At 35.8% G+C, this 17,163-nt stretch overlaps 1 protein-coding gene across 1 annotated transcript; it reads right to left on the minus strand.

The window, feature by feature from the left end:
- Positions 1 to 4,642: 4,642 nt before the first annotated feature.
- Positions 4,643 to 5,536, minus strand: LOC114319494 (L10-interacting MYB domain-containing protein-like). The gene is made up of 2 exons (XM_082887272.1): positions 5,405 to 5,536; positions 4,643 to 5,272 (listed from the first exon to the last, which is right to left on the minus strand). Exons 1-2 carry the CDS (start codon positions 5,534 to 5,536, stop codon positions 4,643 to 4,645), a joined length of 762 nt encoding a protein of 253 aa, XP_082743398.1.
- Positions 5,537 to 17,163: the final 11,627 nt, after the last annotated feature.

The raw sequence follows: 17,163 nt of genomic DNA on the forward strand, positions 1-17,163 counted from the left end.
GGTTGATGGACCATTGATTTTCAGCTGGAACAGATTTACTGCTGTTTAGAATAATAATAACAATAAGATGAAAGTGTGGATTCCACCCAGAGTCCCCATTTAGAGAGAGAGAGAGAGAGAGCGAGAGAGAGAGGGGGAGAGTATGTACTATGTTGGTGGTGGTTGTTACTAGTGTATTTGGTACTACTGTCACAGTCTTTCTAGTTGTATTATGTCATCGAGTCGGTGGTGGTTGTATGTGATAAAATCGTCTTTACCTAATCTATCTACCTATCTATTCTACTTTAGCTTTATTATTATTCCAATCAGTTTGATCTGTTCTTCAACGTTAACAAAATTTAATCACCAACAAAGGTTGGTTCTGTGTTAACGTTTTTGAATTTCTCCTCAAATTTGAGTTTGAGATTTTGTAGGCTTTGTTTGGTTTGGCTTTGGGAAAAAGATTTCAGAGAAAATTTTTGAAAATTTTGTTTGGTTTATAATTTTTCTTAAAAAGTTTTCAAAATTACTTTCTCTCTCCTACACATCAATCAATCACTTTTTTTTTCTTTCCTTTTCATTCACTTTTTCTTTCACATACATCTACTCAATTACAACAAAATATCAAATCATTCCAAACTCCAAAACTATTTTCAAAATATACAACCAAACAAATTATAAAAATTTCTAAACTCTATCCTTAAAATATTTTTTGAAAACTTATCTCCTAAAATCAAACCAAACAAGGCCTATTTTGTTGAGATTAAACATATTTTTTAACATATAGAGCCGGGGGGGGGGGGGGGGTTGTTTTGCTTTGGCTCCGACATAAGTATAATGGGGTTTCTTTTAAATATGTTGCGGATATTAAGAGAATATTTCTAACAAGTATGGAGAGTATTTTTTGCACCTAAAAAGAAAAATTTAATCAAAAATAAAAATCTGACATAACATTTTTATAGGAGTGTGATACCCGAAAAAAAGAAAAAGAAAGAAAAAAAAAAAAAGAGTGAGTCTCCTCTAATGAAAAGTATTTTTTTTTTTTTTTAACAGTATCCAGCCTATTGAATCTACCGATTCACGATCAATTTCACTGTCTATTTGTACGGATTCCAATTAAAGTCCCGTATCCTAGGAAATTTCGAATCCAAGATTGTGACCAAAACATACCCCAAAACTTTAGGCCGTGACTACTAGACCAACCCTTGACATTATCTAAAGAAAAGATTTTGTTGAATTTTGCCTCCGTTTGGGAAGTGGGTTGGCTTTTTGATTTTTTTAATTATTTTAACTTCCGTTTGGGAAGTGGGTTGGCTTTTTGGCTTTTTTGACTATTTTAGCCTGGGGCTAAAAAGCTTAGTTTGGGAAGGACTTTTTGGTGAGGTGTCATCTTGTTAAATGACGAAATTGCCCTTTTCCATTTTTTTTATTTTTAATTTGGGTTTGGATTTGACATATTTTCGGTTTTTTATTTTATTTTATTTTATTTTTTTACAATTTTGGCTTTTTGTTGGAAAAAAAAAATTATTGTTTTTTTTTTTTGGTATTTTTTTTTCAATTTTGGATTTTTGTTTAAATTTATTTATTTAATTTTTTTTGGATTTGGCATTTTTTTGTTATTTTTTTATTTTAATTTTTTTATGTTATCTTTCGATTTCGCGTATTTTGCTATTTTTTTTGGGGGGGGTTTTGGATTTGGCTTCTTTTTTTTTGTTTATTTTATTTATTTATTTTTTATATTGGGTGTCGATTTGCCGACTTTTGCTTAATTTTTTTATTTTATTTTTATTTTATTTTGGGTTTGAATTTGCCATATTTTGGTTCTTCTTTTTTATTTTAATTTTTTTATGTTGGGGTTTCGATTTTGCCTTTTTTTTTTTTTTTGGGGGGGGGTTTTGCTTTCGCATTTTTTGCTTTATGTTTTTTTGTTGACAATTTCTGTATGTTGTGTTTCGATCTCCCGAATTTTACAAATCCAAATTTTTTATTTTTTATTTTTTATTTTTTTTTTGAGTTTGGCAGATTTTGCGTTAACTTTTTTTTTTGTTTGAAATTTTTTTATTTTGCGCTTGGATTTTTCATATTTTGCTTAATTTTTTTTCCTGTTACTTTTTTTCATTTTGGGTTTGGATTTGGGGTATTGTGCTTAAATTTTTCGATTTTTATTTGGGAATTTATGTTTTTGTTTTTTTAATTTTTTTTTTTTTACTATAACTATGTTTTTTTTTTAACTATGTCTTGTTTTTTTTTAATTGGTATACAATAACTTTTTTTTAATATATTTATGTGTTTCATTTATTTGTAATTTACGTCGCACATGACAATTTGTGTATTAGTTTTCTTTTTCATTTGTTTTTATTTGTTTCACCTTTTTTTGTTTTTCCAAAAGTAAAATTCGTATGGATTGTTGTTTTTTAAAGTTAGGCACGTCAGCAACTGGAAGGGGTTACATTCCCGTGGCAACTCATACATATTGTACATGATAATATATTTGAATACAGTCTGTTCCACGTGTGTCATTACGGGACAACCATACGAACATTATTTCGACTACTATATATTTCCTAACATTCCGTTATTACGCATGTAACATAATTTGTCACGTATGTGAAGGCGGACCAATGCCATATGGGGGTCCTCATCTCCAACCATTAAACCATCCTCGTCATGTTCAACTTCTGGTATGGCATTTACTATTGTCATAGCCTCTTCCTCATCACAGATTGGCTGAACAGTTGTTGGGTTACCTGTGTTTCGCCGTATATAATTATGTAATGCCATTGACGCACCTACTAACTGAACTTGCACATTTGCAAAGTTATACCGAGGCATGTCTCGAATAAACCCCCATCGATTTTTCCAGGCACCGAAAGTGCGTTCCACCACACTGCGTAAGGACAAGTGCACTTTGTTAAATAATTCCCTTGGCGTGTTTGCCATCGCGTTCCGTGCAATACGCCGGAATTCTTGTTGGTGGTAACGGTGGCCTTTAAATGGTGCTAAGTAACCAATCCGGTTTGCATAGCCAGAATCGACAAGATAATATTTGCCTGCAGATATGACGACAATGTATGACACCAAAACGAACATTCTGCGTCATTTTCATATAACGCTTTGTCAGGAAAAAAGTATTTGTTAACAAACCTAATAACATGACCATGTGTTACCTTCGTCAGGATGTGGGAAGGGGACATTGTCATTTGTTAGTATCTCGTTGAATATGTGACTATCATGCACACTTCCTTCTCATCCACAAGAAATGAATATGAAACACATGTCAAAATCGACATCGGCCATTATATTTTGCGTGTGACAGTATTTCCTACCGAAATATGTTGCCACATTTGGCCCCGTAACCCATGCACTGACATGTGTTCCGTCTATTGCGCCAATGCAGTCCTGCAAACATGGATAAATTGTTTTGTTGCGTAAATTAATAACAAGTGTTTCGTTTTTGCCAAGCGTCAAGTGCAGTTAATAACAAAAACAAAATATATTTTCTTGATTTATATGTCAATCAGGTATTTCCGTCTAGAAGTACCTTGAACGGTAGGTATTTCTGTCTAGACCGCACGTATGGATGTATACGATGCTGACTGTATGTGGGCCGGCAATGAACAACAGTGAACTCTTTCATGGAAGTTAATACCTTATGCACGTGCCTCGACACAATCTCCCCGGAATGTTGGAACCGTTCTTGGATTTCCCGATTTTGCTTCCCTTTCAACACATGCATAAACATCGCAACGCTTTCTTCAACAGCTAAGCCATGTGGACGTCGCGGGACTTGTAACCCAAAATCATTTACTAATGTCTCACACAATGCGGCAAAAACTTCCTTCGGCATGCAAACATTTTCCTCAAATCGACCCATATGCCCCGCAAATAGTTCGCATATCCATGCATTCCCGGTTAGTATAGAAGTGCGACACGACGTTTTATTCATGTGTTTCTCGTACCATTCTGTCGCCCACTGACATGCTTGTACAAATGTGCAATTCTGTTCTTGTTGCACCTGGACCGCCATTTGATTAAGCATTTCCGTTATGTCATCATGGTTGCTTCCATCCCAGGGATTCATCGCGTCTTTGTTCATGCGAAACCTACAAAAGTGGCAGCCTTTCATTCAGTTGGCACGTGAATCATTGACTTAAATTATATTGAAGTTTGCAATTAAAAAAATTTCGAGGATGTTTTTAATCAAAGCAATGCCATCACAAATGTCATATGGAACGCATGCTCATATGAATTGCACAAAAAATCAAGATGTTCAACTTATGCTTTACAGGGGGGTCATGGTGGTAACAACCACAAAACTAGCCACCAAACTACACTAACAAATGAACTTCAAACATATAGGCATTCAAAAGCGTGCAAGTAAAACGTAATTCCCTGTCTTAAACGTAGGCACACAAAATATTAAAACACAAACATCCCATTCATTTCCCAAAAACGAAGCACAACCATGCTTCCGGTCCGTCAACCCATACACTTACCTAAAACCTGTTGCTGCCCGTAGCTAGCAAGAAGAAAACAAAAACGACAGAATGAAAACATTCACACAGCACCATCATGTTTTAGTACATTGCCAACAATACCATAAGTCAACATTTTAAAAAGGAAGACAAGGACATGCATCTTAAACACTCGTAACACCGCTACATCACATCCAGCGACCCCCAAACAGGTTTGCAAAAGGCGCCGACGCAGTACACTGGAGCTGCTTCTGTGTAAGCCATCCAATGATGTGGTCGTCATCAGGCTGGCACATCATGATCTCCCGGTAATCGGCGTTATCCATAAGTGTGGAGGCGAAGTGGAATAACGGCGTACCAATCATGGATGGAATACTGCTCAGTTTATGCATGCACTCGGAAATAGTGTAGAGCGATTCGTTGCCTGTGAGGTGCCTAACCGTGACCTGCTGATTCTTCGAACGAACCACATCTGTCATTCTGTTCATGCTTTCCGCAATAACGGACGCACCACTTGTTGCCTTCTTCGACTTTGAAACACTTGTTGATGGCGTCTTTCTCCTTTTTGCCTTTTCAATCGGAACATGCTCGAGTGAAGAATCAGAATCCACGTCCTGTACTCCTGCGGGTATCGGATCAGCAAATGGCTGGGCTCCCAAACTACGCACTGAATCAGATGAGTCCTCATCAGCTTCAGGGAGGATCTCTCCCGGGGTCCAATGGTGCTTCCCAGTAGCTGATGTCCCCATGAAAACCGTCTCCATCAAGTCACGGTGTTCCAAAGTTTTTTTCCTGAACTTCACACACACCTTGTTGATCTGCAGAAATATAGATGTATAAAAGAGGTAGACGTTATATTTCATATAAATAAATTGCATTGCAGTTAAATGAAGAACTAAAAAATGTACTGGTAAATGACAGATATGAAACTTGTTTGTACATGTACTTACTGATTCCATCTTGTCCCACCACTCGTCAGGTGCCTGAAACAAACCGGTGTCATAGTCAAAGCCTATCCCGGACACTCCCTTGCTTGAATCCATCAACTTTGTCCACGCTTGCCACTCTTTTTTCAAGCTCATGTACTTATTCTTCAACTGTTTCAATCCATGTTTTTTTCCTATTTTTTTCTCAAATTTCCTTGACAACGACTTGTACCCTGCCTGGCTGAGGACTAAGAATGGGCGATTTCCTTTACTAATCTCATTTGCGATCAACTGGAGGAAAACTCAGACTAAGTTACTGTCCCATGAGGCCTTGTGGCTTAACTGATTTTGTGTCTCTTCAAGACTGCTTGAGTTGCCACTGACAATGCCTTTGCTTTTCGAGTGGTTACGCGGCGAAGTACGTGTGGAAGCCATTACTAATGTACGGTTACAAAAGATTACCATCACAAATTTGGTTGTTACATATACACACATAAGCCATGACACATTATTACCAACAAATAGAGATATATGACGCTAAAGTTAAATTTGCATATACCCATTGAAAATTACAAACGTACGTAAACAGGTTCCATGGAAGCTAGTAGTGGAAAAGAATATGATAGTTAGTATTACGGCTCCCATATGCGACAACATACTACCAACATACTACGAACGTACTAACGACATAGTAACAACATACTGACAACATACTAACGTCTTTGTACATAGTAACAACATACTGACAACATACTAACGTCTTTGTACATAGTAACAACATACTGACAACATACTAACATCTTTGTACATAGTAAGAACATGGTAACGGTGCTTACATACGGCACAACAAAATGACAACCACAATGCAGAGCACATACACAATGGTCTTAAGGACACGCAAGAATTGTTGAATGTCTATGACATCAGCCCGCAATTGCATGGCAATTTCATCTCCGGGTGACGCATAGCCTTGGTACTCTCGCCTTGGTTCTTCACACCAACCAATCCAACTGACACAGGGCTGATGAGTGGAAATTATGGAACTATTAGTTTCATGGGTTGGTAATGTTCATACAGTTATGATCAGTAAAGATTGGGTCACTCACCACAGGGCGGGGACAGACAAAGTAGGGACGCCCTGGATTTTGGGTGGACCTAGAAATCTTAACAATACAGGGGCCATGTCCACAGGCACACATTCGTCGTGGCCATGTACTGGAAGTTCCAGTAGAGGTGAACGACGCCATGGTACGCTTTAAATTGCAATTAAATTTACATGAATCAACATGAACACATACAAAGACTAACGCAAGTTTATATTTTATTCCATGAACTAACTACGTTGTTTGTAAAAGTATTGTGCATCATGAATTTAGGTATATTGGTAATATATTTTGAAAATTATTTTTTATTAGATTTGTGAATATATTGTTAATATATTTTCTAATAATTTATTAAATTAATATATGTTTACTAAAAATTTTACTGACATATGTTGAACATATTTTTGAAGAAATTTTGTTTAAGATAATTGTACAATGTTTTTTATGCAATTAATATATTGTTCAGAAATGAGAATTGAGCAATTCGTATTAAGTAAAAAATATATTGAAATTAATAAATCTATTGTGTAATATATTTTAAATATATTTTATATGATACTTTAAATATATTTTTAATATCTTTGTATTATATTTCTTAGTAAACCATATTTTGTAATATATTTGTAATATAAATTTTAATATATTTTGGATAAAATTTGTTGTTAATATATATGGATAATATATCTACTTTCCTTCCCAAATTTAGTTTGAAATATTTTTTTTATGTAATTAATATACTGTGCAGAAATGAGAATTGAGCAATTCGTATTGAGTCAATTCGAACTTGTGATCTGAAATTTTCCATTGTTAATGATAATTATAAGAAAAAAATCAAAAGAAGAAAATGGATTTTCATGTGTTTGAACAGAGCTTTACCAGAATCAGATGTGCATTCACAGATTTCATTAAGAATTTATTTCAGAAATGGTTACAGAGTAGTAGTGGAACAATGTATACATCAATTTGATAATTCAGATTTCATTCAGCATTTGTATACATGAATTCGAATGTGTGATCTGAAATTTTAGATTTTTCTTGATAATTATAAGCAAAAAATCAGAAGGACGACAGAGTGTTTTTCGGATCTGAACAGAGCTTTACTAGAATCTGATATTCATTCCCAATAACATAAGTGCATTCACAGATTTGATTCAGAATTTATTTGAAAAATGGGTAGAGAGTAACAGTGGCACAATGTGTACATCAATTTCATAAATCAGATTTCATTCAGCTAGTGAAATACATCAATTCAAACTTGTGATCTGAAATTTGTAATTTTTATAATTATAAGAACAAAATGTGTGAACCCAAGCACAAAATCAACAAATCTGAAAAAACATCAGATTTGACTATGAACCCAAATCAGATTGTGATCTGAACAAAATGTGTGAACCCAAGCACACAATTTTTCATTTCTAATTGTGATCTGAGAAAAGGCAGATTTTTAATGATAATTATAAGAACAAAATCAAAAGAAGAAGAGAGTGTTTTACGAATCTCAACCTAGTCCGGCCCTAATTACGCACAGAGTTACAGATTTGTATATAAGAACAGATATATGTATATATATATATATATATATCTGTGCCCAAAATGTGTGAACCCAAGCACGACGAATCACTTCAATAGGTCGGTAATGAACCGGATTTGTAATGAACCCAAAATGGAAAAAAAAAAAAAAAAAAAAACTTTGGAAAAACAAAATATGGAAAAATTTAAAGATACAGATTCCACACTTCCACAATTTTGGGAAAAATCCTAACGTTGTATAAACAGAAAGGGACTCCAGACATGAATCGTAAGCAGAGGCCCCACACACACAGATCTACGAAATCAGAAGGATTTCAAAGAGTTACCTGAAGATCGGTGGTGTTTGAGAGGGTTCCGTCTATTGTTCGCCGCCGCCAACGTTAGGGCCCAACCGTCTGATTTGCCGACCTGTTCGCGAGTCGTCTTCGCCGCCGCAGATGCCTACTCCGGCCCGATCTCCTCCAAAAAGCTTGGCTCAGATGTCGTCGTCGCTGGTAGCCACTAATCGCCTCCTTCGCTTCGTCTGTGCCCTAGGTTTTTGGTTGTGTTGTGCGTTTGGATTTGGCGTTGGGCGAAATGAATCTCTTATTTGTTTGAGGGTGTTTTGGTAAATTTACCCGAACAACGGTTCCTCTCCAACCCGTTGGAGAGCCTTTGCCGTGAAGTGGCTAAATAAGCCTAGTTTGTCGTGATCTGGCTAATTTAGCCTCAACCACGCTTCCCAAACACACGCTTAGCCTGGGTTAAAAAGTTTGGTTTGGGAAGGGCTTTTTGGCTTTTTGGCTTTTTTGACTTTTTTTGTGAGAAAAGAATGTAATGATTATGAGTTGGATGTGATATTTTGTTTTTTGTGACTAAAATAACCTATTTTGTCTTTTGTAACTAAAATAGCCAAAAAAAGCTCCATTTAGCTCTTGCCAAACGGATTTTAAACTTTTTTTCCCCCTAATTTATCTTTTCTATTTTTCATCAAACTCCCTTCCATAACCTATGATTAGCACCCACAAATTAATGCGAACCTGCAGTGTTTAACAGGATTGAAATATATATATTTTTTTTAATTTTTGGTTGTTTTGGTGGTTTTTTTCAATAAAAATAGAAAATACGAAATGTGACATGGACTTGTAACTAGAAACTGTTTTCAATAAATTTTCAAAATATATCCCATTTCGTTAAGAAATATTATAAGTTATTTTTAGAATTTAAAAAAGAAAATAGAAAAATAAAAATAAAATAATAATAATAATAATAATAATAATAATAATAATAATAATAATAATAATAATAATAATAATAATAATAATAATAATAATAATAATAATAATAATAATAATTGTTATTGCAAAATTTAGGTATGATTGGATTCTACATCATCTACAAGAAAATATAGATAAGCATGCAACTTCTATTTTCAATCAAAATTGCAGTCAAGCATTACAACAATGCAATCCTTAAGAGTTGGCCTAGTGGTGTAAGCTTGAGACTTAATAGTTTGTTTCTCTCCAGGTTTTAAGTTTGAAACTTGTTAGATACTATCAATTCTTGTATTTGATCAATCCATACAGAATTTTGCTCTGGCTTTAATTGGACCGTTCATTAATGGATGGTGGGATTGGTCCCTAGAGATTAGTTTAGGTGCGCACAAATTGACCGGACATCCTGAGTTATCAAAAAAACATTACAACAATGCTCCATCACTAGAATCTGAAAGTGTCACCAAAAAATATATATTTTTCAACAAATCCAATTGATACCATTGCGATTTGTGACTCTCTCACATTTTAATATCAAATTATGTAGGCGACTAGAATAAAGAAAGAAGAAATTTAGGTAATTAAGAATGATAAACTTAGCGGATTAATTAAGTTGTGTTTGGAATAAGGATTTGGACAGAAAAGAAAAAATGAGAAAAAAAAAAAGACCTAAACTTAATTAATATTTTATTTACATTTCTTTTTCTTTTTTTCTTTTTTTTTTTAAAAAAAAATCTTCCATAAATTCCTTTCTAAATTTAAGATAGTCTAATGGAGACTGGGAGGACAGAACTATTATCAGGTAAGAAATTGAGATTCTTGTGATCAAATGGGAAAGAGAGGTCGCCTTTCAGCTTTCTTGATAAAAAAAAATAAAAAATAAAATAAAAATATTCACAGACAAATGAGTAAAATCAGTGTGTAGTTGAGATTTATAATAATAATAATGTGTATGCTCTGTTCTTTTTTGTTTTTTTTGTAATTTTGTATGCTCTGTTCTTGACAAATGATCAATAGAAGTAAAGTCCACCGTCCATGTCCAAACCTTTTATATGTACCTAAGGTGATTTTCACTGAAAAAACAAAAAGAAAGAAAAAAGAACTACATCAAATTGCATTGGGCACAAGTAAAAATGGGTCGTCTCTCGGCTTTGATATTCACTCACGTCATTTCGTGACTTTCGAGTTCTGTCAAAGAGAGGCAACTGTAGACACCCCATTTTTTACCATCCTCAAGACATGAATGTCATCGTTTGTGCACCCGATGATTATGCATATTTGTGCTTGTTTTGATGTCTGAAGTCCTCGGCGGAATGCTCTGTCTTTGAGCCTTCAAACCCCATCCATTTTGTGCCCTGTTTTGGACGAAAATCTTCAAGCTTGCAACCCTTGGTGGCTGCCGGCCACCAATTGATCCTGCCGGCCACCCAAGTGGCCTACCGACCACTAGTGACCTTTTTTGCAGATATTTTCTCGACAACAGTTCCAACTATTGGCACAATGGGCTTGATCACCATACATGTGTATGGACTGATTTAACTCAGCTGAAAGCTTGTTTTTCTATAAATATGGGACCTTCTCCCCCATTTTGGGAGGTTAGAAATTTTGGAGCAAAATTCTCTCTCTCTCTCTCTCTCTCTCTCTCTCTCTCTTTATTTCTCTCTCTCTCTCTCTCTCTTGCAATATTGTATACATTTGCTCACAAATCCTATACTTTTGCATACACTCCCTTGACCAAAGTTGCTTTTGAGCTTTAGAAGGTGATTGTGGCTTGCTTTGTTGCCTAATTTGTGCCTTGGTTTCAAGAGGTATAACACTTGCTTTGTTAGCTTGTTTTGCATACTTGCTTGCCATCTTCTTCTACTATTTTTGGGCTGATTTTGAACTGTAAAAAACTCTATTTTTGTGCCTTAAAGGTGGTGGTTTGAGGCCATTTTCAGTCAAGGGGTGGTTCACCTTTCTTACTTCTTTGTTTGTAAAGCTTTTGTATATTTGTTCACCACTTTCAAACCAACTTTTTTGAGCCTTTTAACCACTGAATTTCAGAGGTTTTTCAGTGGCAAAAACCTCATTTTGAAGTCCAAATTTGAAGGGGTTAGCCTCCTTTCCTTGTGTCTTGTTTGCATGCTTAGTTAGCTTCATATGTTAGCATGTTTTTCTATCTTAGCTTAGCTCAAGTCCAGCATGTTTTGGCCTCTAAAATAGCTTGCTTTAGCTCTTTTTTGGACTAGTTAGTTCATTTGAGCCTTGTTTTGCATGGTTGTAGTGTAATAGTCCTCACAAGTTAGTGTTTTAGGCTCTTAGACACCTCTTGTTTGAGTTGATAGCATCTTTTGGTGTTGTTTTTATTCCATTTCAGCACTATAAACTCTGCAACCTCCCTCTTTACTTCACTCTTTCATTTACTTTTAAGGGTTGTTTCAAGCTTAGGATCCTTTAAGCTTGAGATTGAGGTCATGCTTAATGGTTTAATTCTCTTTGAGGGTTCATTATCAACGGCATGATCTCTCTCTTGCCTTACGTTATCCCTTGGTTGACACTTTTTTCATCCTAGAGGACACTCACCAATGGACAAATTGATTAAAGAATGATTTGGTAGCTAAAATGTGTAAACAAAATTGGCAACATAAGCATTTTTTTGTGTGGCATTGCATGTGTTCAAATCAGACGTTAATTTGAGCACAAGGAAAATGGGACATTTCATACTCAAAAGTGATGAAATATGCCACTTTCCTAGGTCTCCGTTGCCCTAGATCATGCATGATAGGGTGATGGCATTTGAGTCTAGTTTTTTTCATTCATTGAACTTGTACAAATTTGTCCCTTAGCCATCATGCATGAAAATTGCTTGATTGATGGTTTGAGGGCCAAATGTATCACTTCTTTGAGTTTGTTTTGATGATAAGGATAGGTACACAGTACATACAACCTGTGAGAATATCCTCTCTTTGCCCTGTTTGCTCTCTATTGCAACATGGAATTGTGCATCACCAGTGGTCGGCCGACTACCATTACTGGCCGGTAGGCCATCACTGTTGGACGAAAACCCTTCAATGGTGGCCGGCCGGCCACTAGTGAATTTTGGGTAGTGTGCTTATGAGGTGAGGCAGAGTTGATCTGGAGAAGGAAATAGTGCAAAGGTTGTACAAACAGTGACTTTCAAGGGCAGACAACGGATGTTCTTGGGGTGGAAAAAAGCCGAGCATGCATGCATCCCTCGTTTTCCGAGGCCATTTAGTTAATTTGCTTAGTTAATTAGTTGTAGCTAATTCATGCAAATGTTATAATTATTTAGGTAGATTAGTTAATTAGTTCATGTTATGTAATTAATTAATTAAATAGCTTAGTCTAATTGATTAATTAGTTAAGTGTGTTGTAATAATTAATTAGCTTAGAATAGTTAGTTAATTTATTTCAAGTGTTATAATAATTAGTTAAGTAGTGCAGCTTAGCTAGTTTCATTCGGACCTTCATTCGCGAGGGCGTAATGTTGTAATAAGGGTGCGTGCAAGCGTGCATGTATGTCTTCCAACCCCATGTCTTTCTCCCTTTTTATTTACCTTCTTTTGATGGTTAGATTAGAGGCATGTTTCAATTAGCATACCTTATGCTTACATCCATTCATTCGTATTGCATGCACCGAGGCTTGGCGCATCATTCAAACTGCATTGCCATTTCAATATCTTATTTGAATACGTGTTTTAATCGCATGTTATTTAAATTGCATCATATGCCATATTAGTAGCCAAGCCTATTAAATTGCATATTGCATGCGTTGCATTAGGCATCTTGTATAGTTAGGAATCATGCATAGTTTTCTAACTCATATCTTCTTAGCTTGGAGTACTAGGTGAGTTTTTTAACGCTTTAGCATACTTGCATGAGTGTAAGTGATTGCCATGGCTAGCATGCTTGCCATGAGGCTAAATGATTATTTGCTAAATTGCATAAATGCATGTGGATGAAGACTTTTTGTTTGAATTGGAATGATTCAACGAATGTGCGTTTTAAGCCCACTTTGTTGAGTGGCAAATCAGTTTTAAGTCCACTATGTTTGGTGGCAAATCCGTAAACTTTAAGCCCACGTGAGGTGGCAAATTCAAACCATTTTTGCAAACAAACATGAGCTGAATTGTTCTAACTTGAGCAAACTAGTCTATACTTGCTTGTGCGCATCACATAGTAATACTAGTTTAATAACCGGAATAAGAGCATGTAATGTTTATAAAAAATCATATCATGATTAGTAGAGGCCGATCTTTGATCGGGTGAGCGAGAGTGCTCAATTCATGACCTTCCCCTCTCATACCTAAGTCCCCGAGCCAAGACAACTTTGGTGATGATAGACACCTGGCCTTTGGCATGAGTCATGGGTTTCCTAAATTTTCCCAAAAATAAAATATTTAGGTGGCGGCTATGTATCTTGTAAAGCAGTCCAAGTTTGGCATTTTTTGATCCTAAAATCAATTTTTCAAAAGATTTGCTGGATTTGGACTCTTTGGTGTTTATCAGTTTCACATTGCACTTGTGAGATTAAATTCAGAACCACGAGAGTCCGAACTGTAGGGCTTCTTTTCAAGTTTCTGAAATGGGGTACAAAAAAGTTGAGCTACATTTACGGCTGTTTTATTTCATTTAAATAGTTTATATTTTGAATAGATTGCTTGTTGTGTTGTAAGTTCTCATGGCTTCGGTTGTTTAGGCCTTAGGCACCGAGTCATTCAAGTTGATGGTTTTTCTTTTACTTAGTTGTAATAATCAACTTCGCACATCATCTCTGCACCCTTCCTCCTTTCTTGGTTTTCTTTGTTTAAGAGTTGTTTCAAGCGATTGATTGTTATTCAAGGCATGAGAGAGAGACCTCCTATGCTCAATGGCTTAATCTCTTCGGAGGTTCATCGTCAAGGCATAGTCTCTCTTTCATGCTAAGAATCATTTCTCGTTTGGCATTTTTTTTCATTTAGTGGACTTGAATATCACTTTGGGACAAAATGATTAAAGAATGTAAAGGTAAGTCAAAAAGGACTTAAAATCAATGAAACTGACATAAAGAAGATGAATAGAATTTGTTGGATTCGACCAGACATTATGCTGAGTCCATCGTGTCTAGAGTCATCATGTGTTAATTCATGATATTTTGATGAATTTTGAGGTGTGTCTACCTTCCTCTTTGAGCCAACTTCATGATAGGATGAAGGGGTGGTTGTCTTTCATTTGCATTTATTAACCTTTTGTCCAAACGTGCTCGAAATCATGAAGCAATCAACTTGCTATCATTGATGGTTTCGGAATCGAATCCGTTCTTCTCTTGAGTTTCCCCATGACAGAGAAGAGCAGAAGGGACAAACAGGGCTTAGAAAGGCTCTGTCTACACTGTTTTCACCTCAGAGCACCAAAACATTTTTTTGCATGAAAATAGGGCACGACCAACCTTGTTTGGACCCACTTGGGCCTCATTGGGGGCCAATCGAGCTCCAATGTTTGGAAAATAGAGCATTTTAGCAGAAATAGAGTGCCATGGCTGAGGGTGAAACAGAGCAATCTGGGCAGACAGAGCAGTTTCTGAACACTGTCTTCATCAACGCGCATGCGATCTTTGTGAATTCTTATTATTGTAATTGTTGCAATTAGTGTTGTAATATCCTTGTTGTAACAAATTCATAGGTAGCTAGTTTATTATTCATTCAAATTTGTAATAAGCAGTTTATTTGGATACTCATTCGGATCCTCTTGCACGAGGGCAAAACATGTAATAATGGTGTATGTCTTCCAACCCCCATTTCTTTCTCCTTTTTATTTATTCGCTTACAATGGTAGTATAGAGCATCAAGTTTCCTTAACATTTTCCATGATTCACATACATTCGTCTTGCATGCATAAAGGCTCAGTTTATCATTCTAACCAATGTCAAAATCAAACTCTTCGCTCAAATACATCATTTATCCCATGTCTTGAATTGAATAAAATGCCATGCTAGTAGCCAAACTTGTTATTTGCATGATTGTATGTGTCACATTAATCATATTACATTTAGGAGCATGCATGTTTTCTAATTATTTTGCTTTGTTTGGCTTGCCTTGGAGTACTTGGTGAGCACTTATTGCTTTAGCACATCGCATGTGCATGCTTGTTGTCATATCAAGCATATTCTATGAGGCTAAGTGCTTAAGTGATATACTTGTTTGAATGCACTTGGAATAATTTGATTAAATGTCAATACAAGCTTGCTTTTTTTTAAGTGACACGTATTCAAAACACTTTTTCAAAACAAACATGAAATCAATGCATTTCAAATTTTTTGAAGTGATCTACACTTGTGTGCATCACTTCGTAAATTAGCCTAATAATCGAAACAAGTGCATATAATGTAAAATAAAAATCACACCATGATTAGTAGAGGTCAATCTTTGATCGGGCGAGTGGGATGCTTAATTCATGACATTTCCCTCTCCTACCTAAGTTCCTGAGCCAAGACACTTTGGTGATGATGGACACGCGGCCTTTGGCATAAGTCATAGGTTTCCTAAATTTCTCAAAAATATTTAGGTGGCGACTCTGAAATCTAGCAAAGCAGTCCATTTATGGCATTTTTATTCAAAATCGATTTTCCAAAAGAATTGCTAGATTTGAATTCATTTGTGTTTATCTATTTCACATTGCACTTGTGAATTCAGATTCAGAACCACAAGAGTCTGTGGCCTTGCCTTTTCCTCGCGGCCCCTTTCGGATGGTTTGAAAAGAAAGGCCTCACAATTCGGACTCCCGCGATTCTGAATCTAGTCTCACAAGTGCAATGTGAAATTGATAAACACCAAAGAGTCTAAATCCGGCAAATCTTTTTGAAAAATCAATTTTAAATCAAATAATGCCAAAATTGGACTACTTTGCCAGATACAGAGTCGCCACCTATTAGAGTTCAGGGTTTAGGGTTAAGGGTTTAAGGTTTGGGGTTTAGGGTTTGGGCTTTAGGTCGTGACCGATCAGTAATTCCAGATTACCTCTGGCATTAAAGACTAAACTGATAATTAATAATAATAACGGGGCACTACAGAAGCAACATTAAAATATAAACATGTCCATCGAGCAGTGCATGCATGTAAGTCCGTACAAAATTTAAACTTGATCCTTCTCATAGATGCAAACACAAAATACGTCATAGAATCTTATACATTTATACAAAGTATCCATACATAACCAGTTCCAAAACAAAAGGAAACAAAGCAAAACATCTTGATCCACAAGGTTGACACAACTTGGCTTCTCATGAGTCCAAGATCACCCCATCACAGAGGCACTCCAAACGGCTAACAAAAGGGTGGACTCCCGAGGTTGCTTTAAGCTTGACGCTTCATTTGCTCACCTACATATATATATATGGGATGTGGATAAGCTAAAACCCAGTGAGTAATACCAGTATAAGGAGATTAAATAAATGATGTCTGTCATGGTACAAAATCATATCACATGAGTTCAAAGCAAATCATAACTGAATACTTGTCGTATCAAAGTTCACAAATCATAATTATATGTGGTACATTGAGTAATGCACAAAGGGACCATATAGATCTGACAGAGGGACCACTTAGGTCTAATGAAGGAACCATATAGGTCTAGCAAAGGGACCACTTGGGTCTACATCAGATATCTCTGTCCACAACTAACAAAGGGGCTTGGTATTGATACCCCAAGCAAGGGCTACACTAAGGATGGCACAATTACATTTCCAAAGAGACAATCATTCATTCTTATCAAAATAACATTTCAAAATAATGATCTTGCGATAAACCAAAACACACTTTAATAACAGATCTTTACGAAGATACTACTCACAGTGGACTGGTACTGATGTTAAACCTCGGTTGAACACCTACACAAACATATAACACATATACATATT

This window comes from Camellia sinensis, chromosome 1, assembly GCF_055761805.1.
Source record: "Camellia sinensis isolate YWXY chromosome 1, ASM5576180v1, whole genome shotgun sequence".
Classification (NCBI taxonomy): Eukaryota; Viridiplantae; Streptophyta; class Magnoliopsida; order Ericales; family Theaceae; genus Camellia; species Camellia sinensis.

Bases quoted from the DNA above. Each gene is read 5' to 3' on its own strand.
- LOC114319494 (XM_082887272.1), bottom strand. From the start codon at position 5,536: ATGAGCTTGAAAAAAGAGTGGCAAGCGTGGACAAAGTTGATGGATTCA. The intron at 5,273-5,404 runs GTAAGTACATGT...ATATTTCTGCAG, and splicing joins GGTGGGACAAGATGGAATCA to ATCAACAAGGTGTGTGTGAA.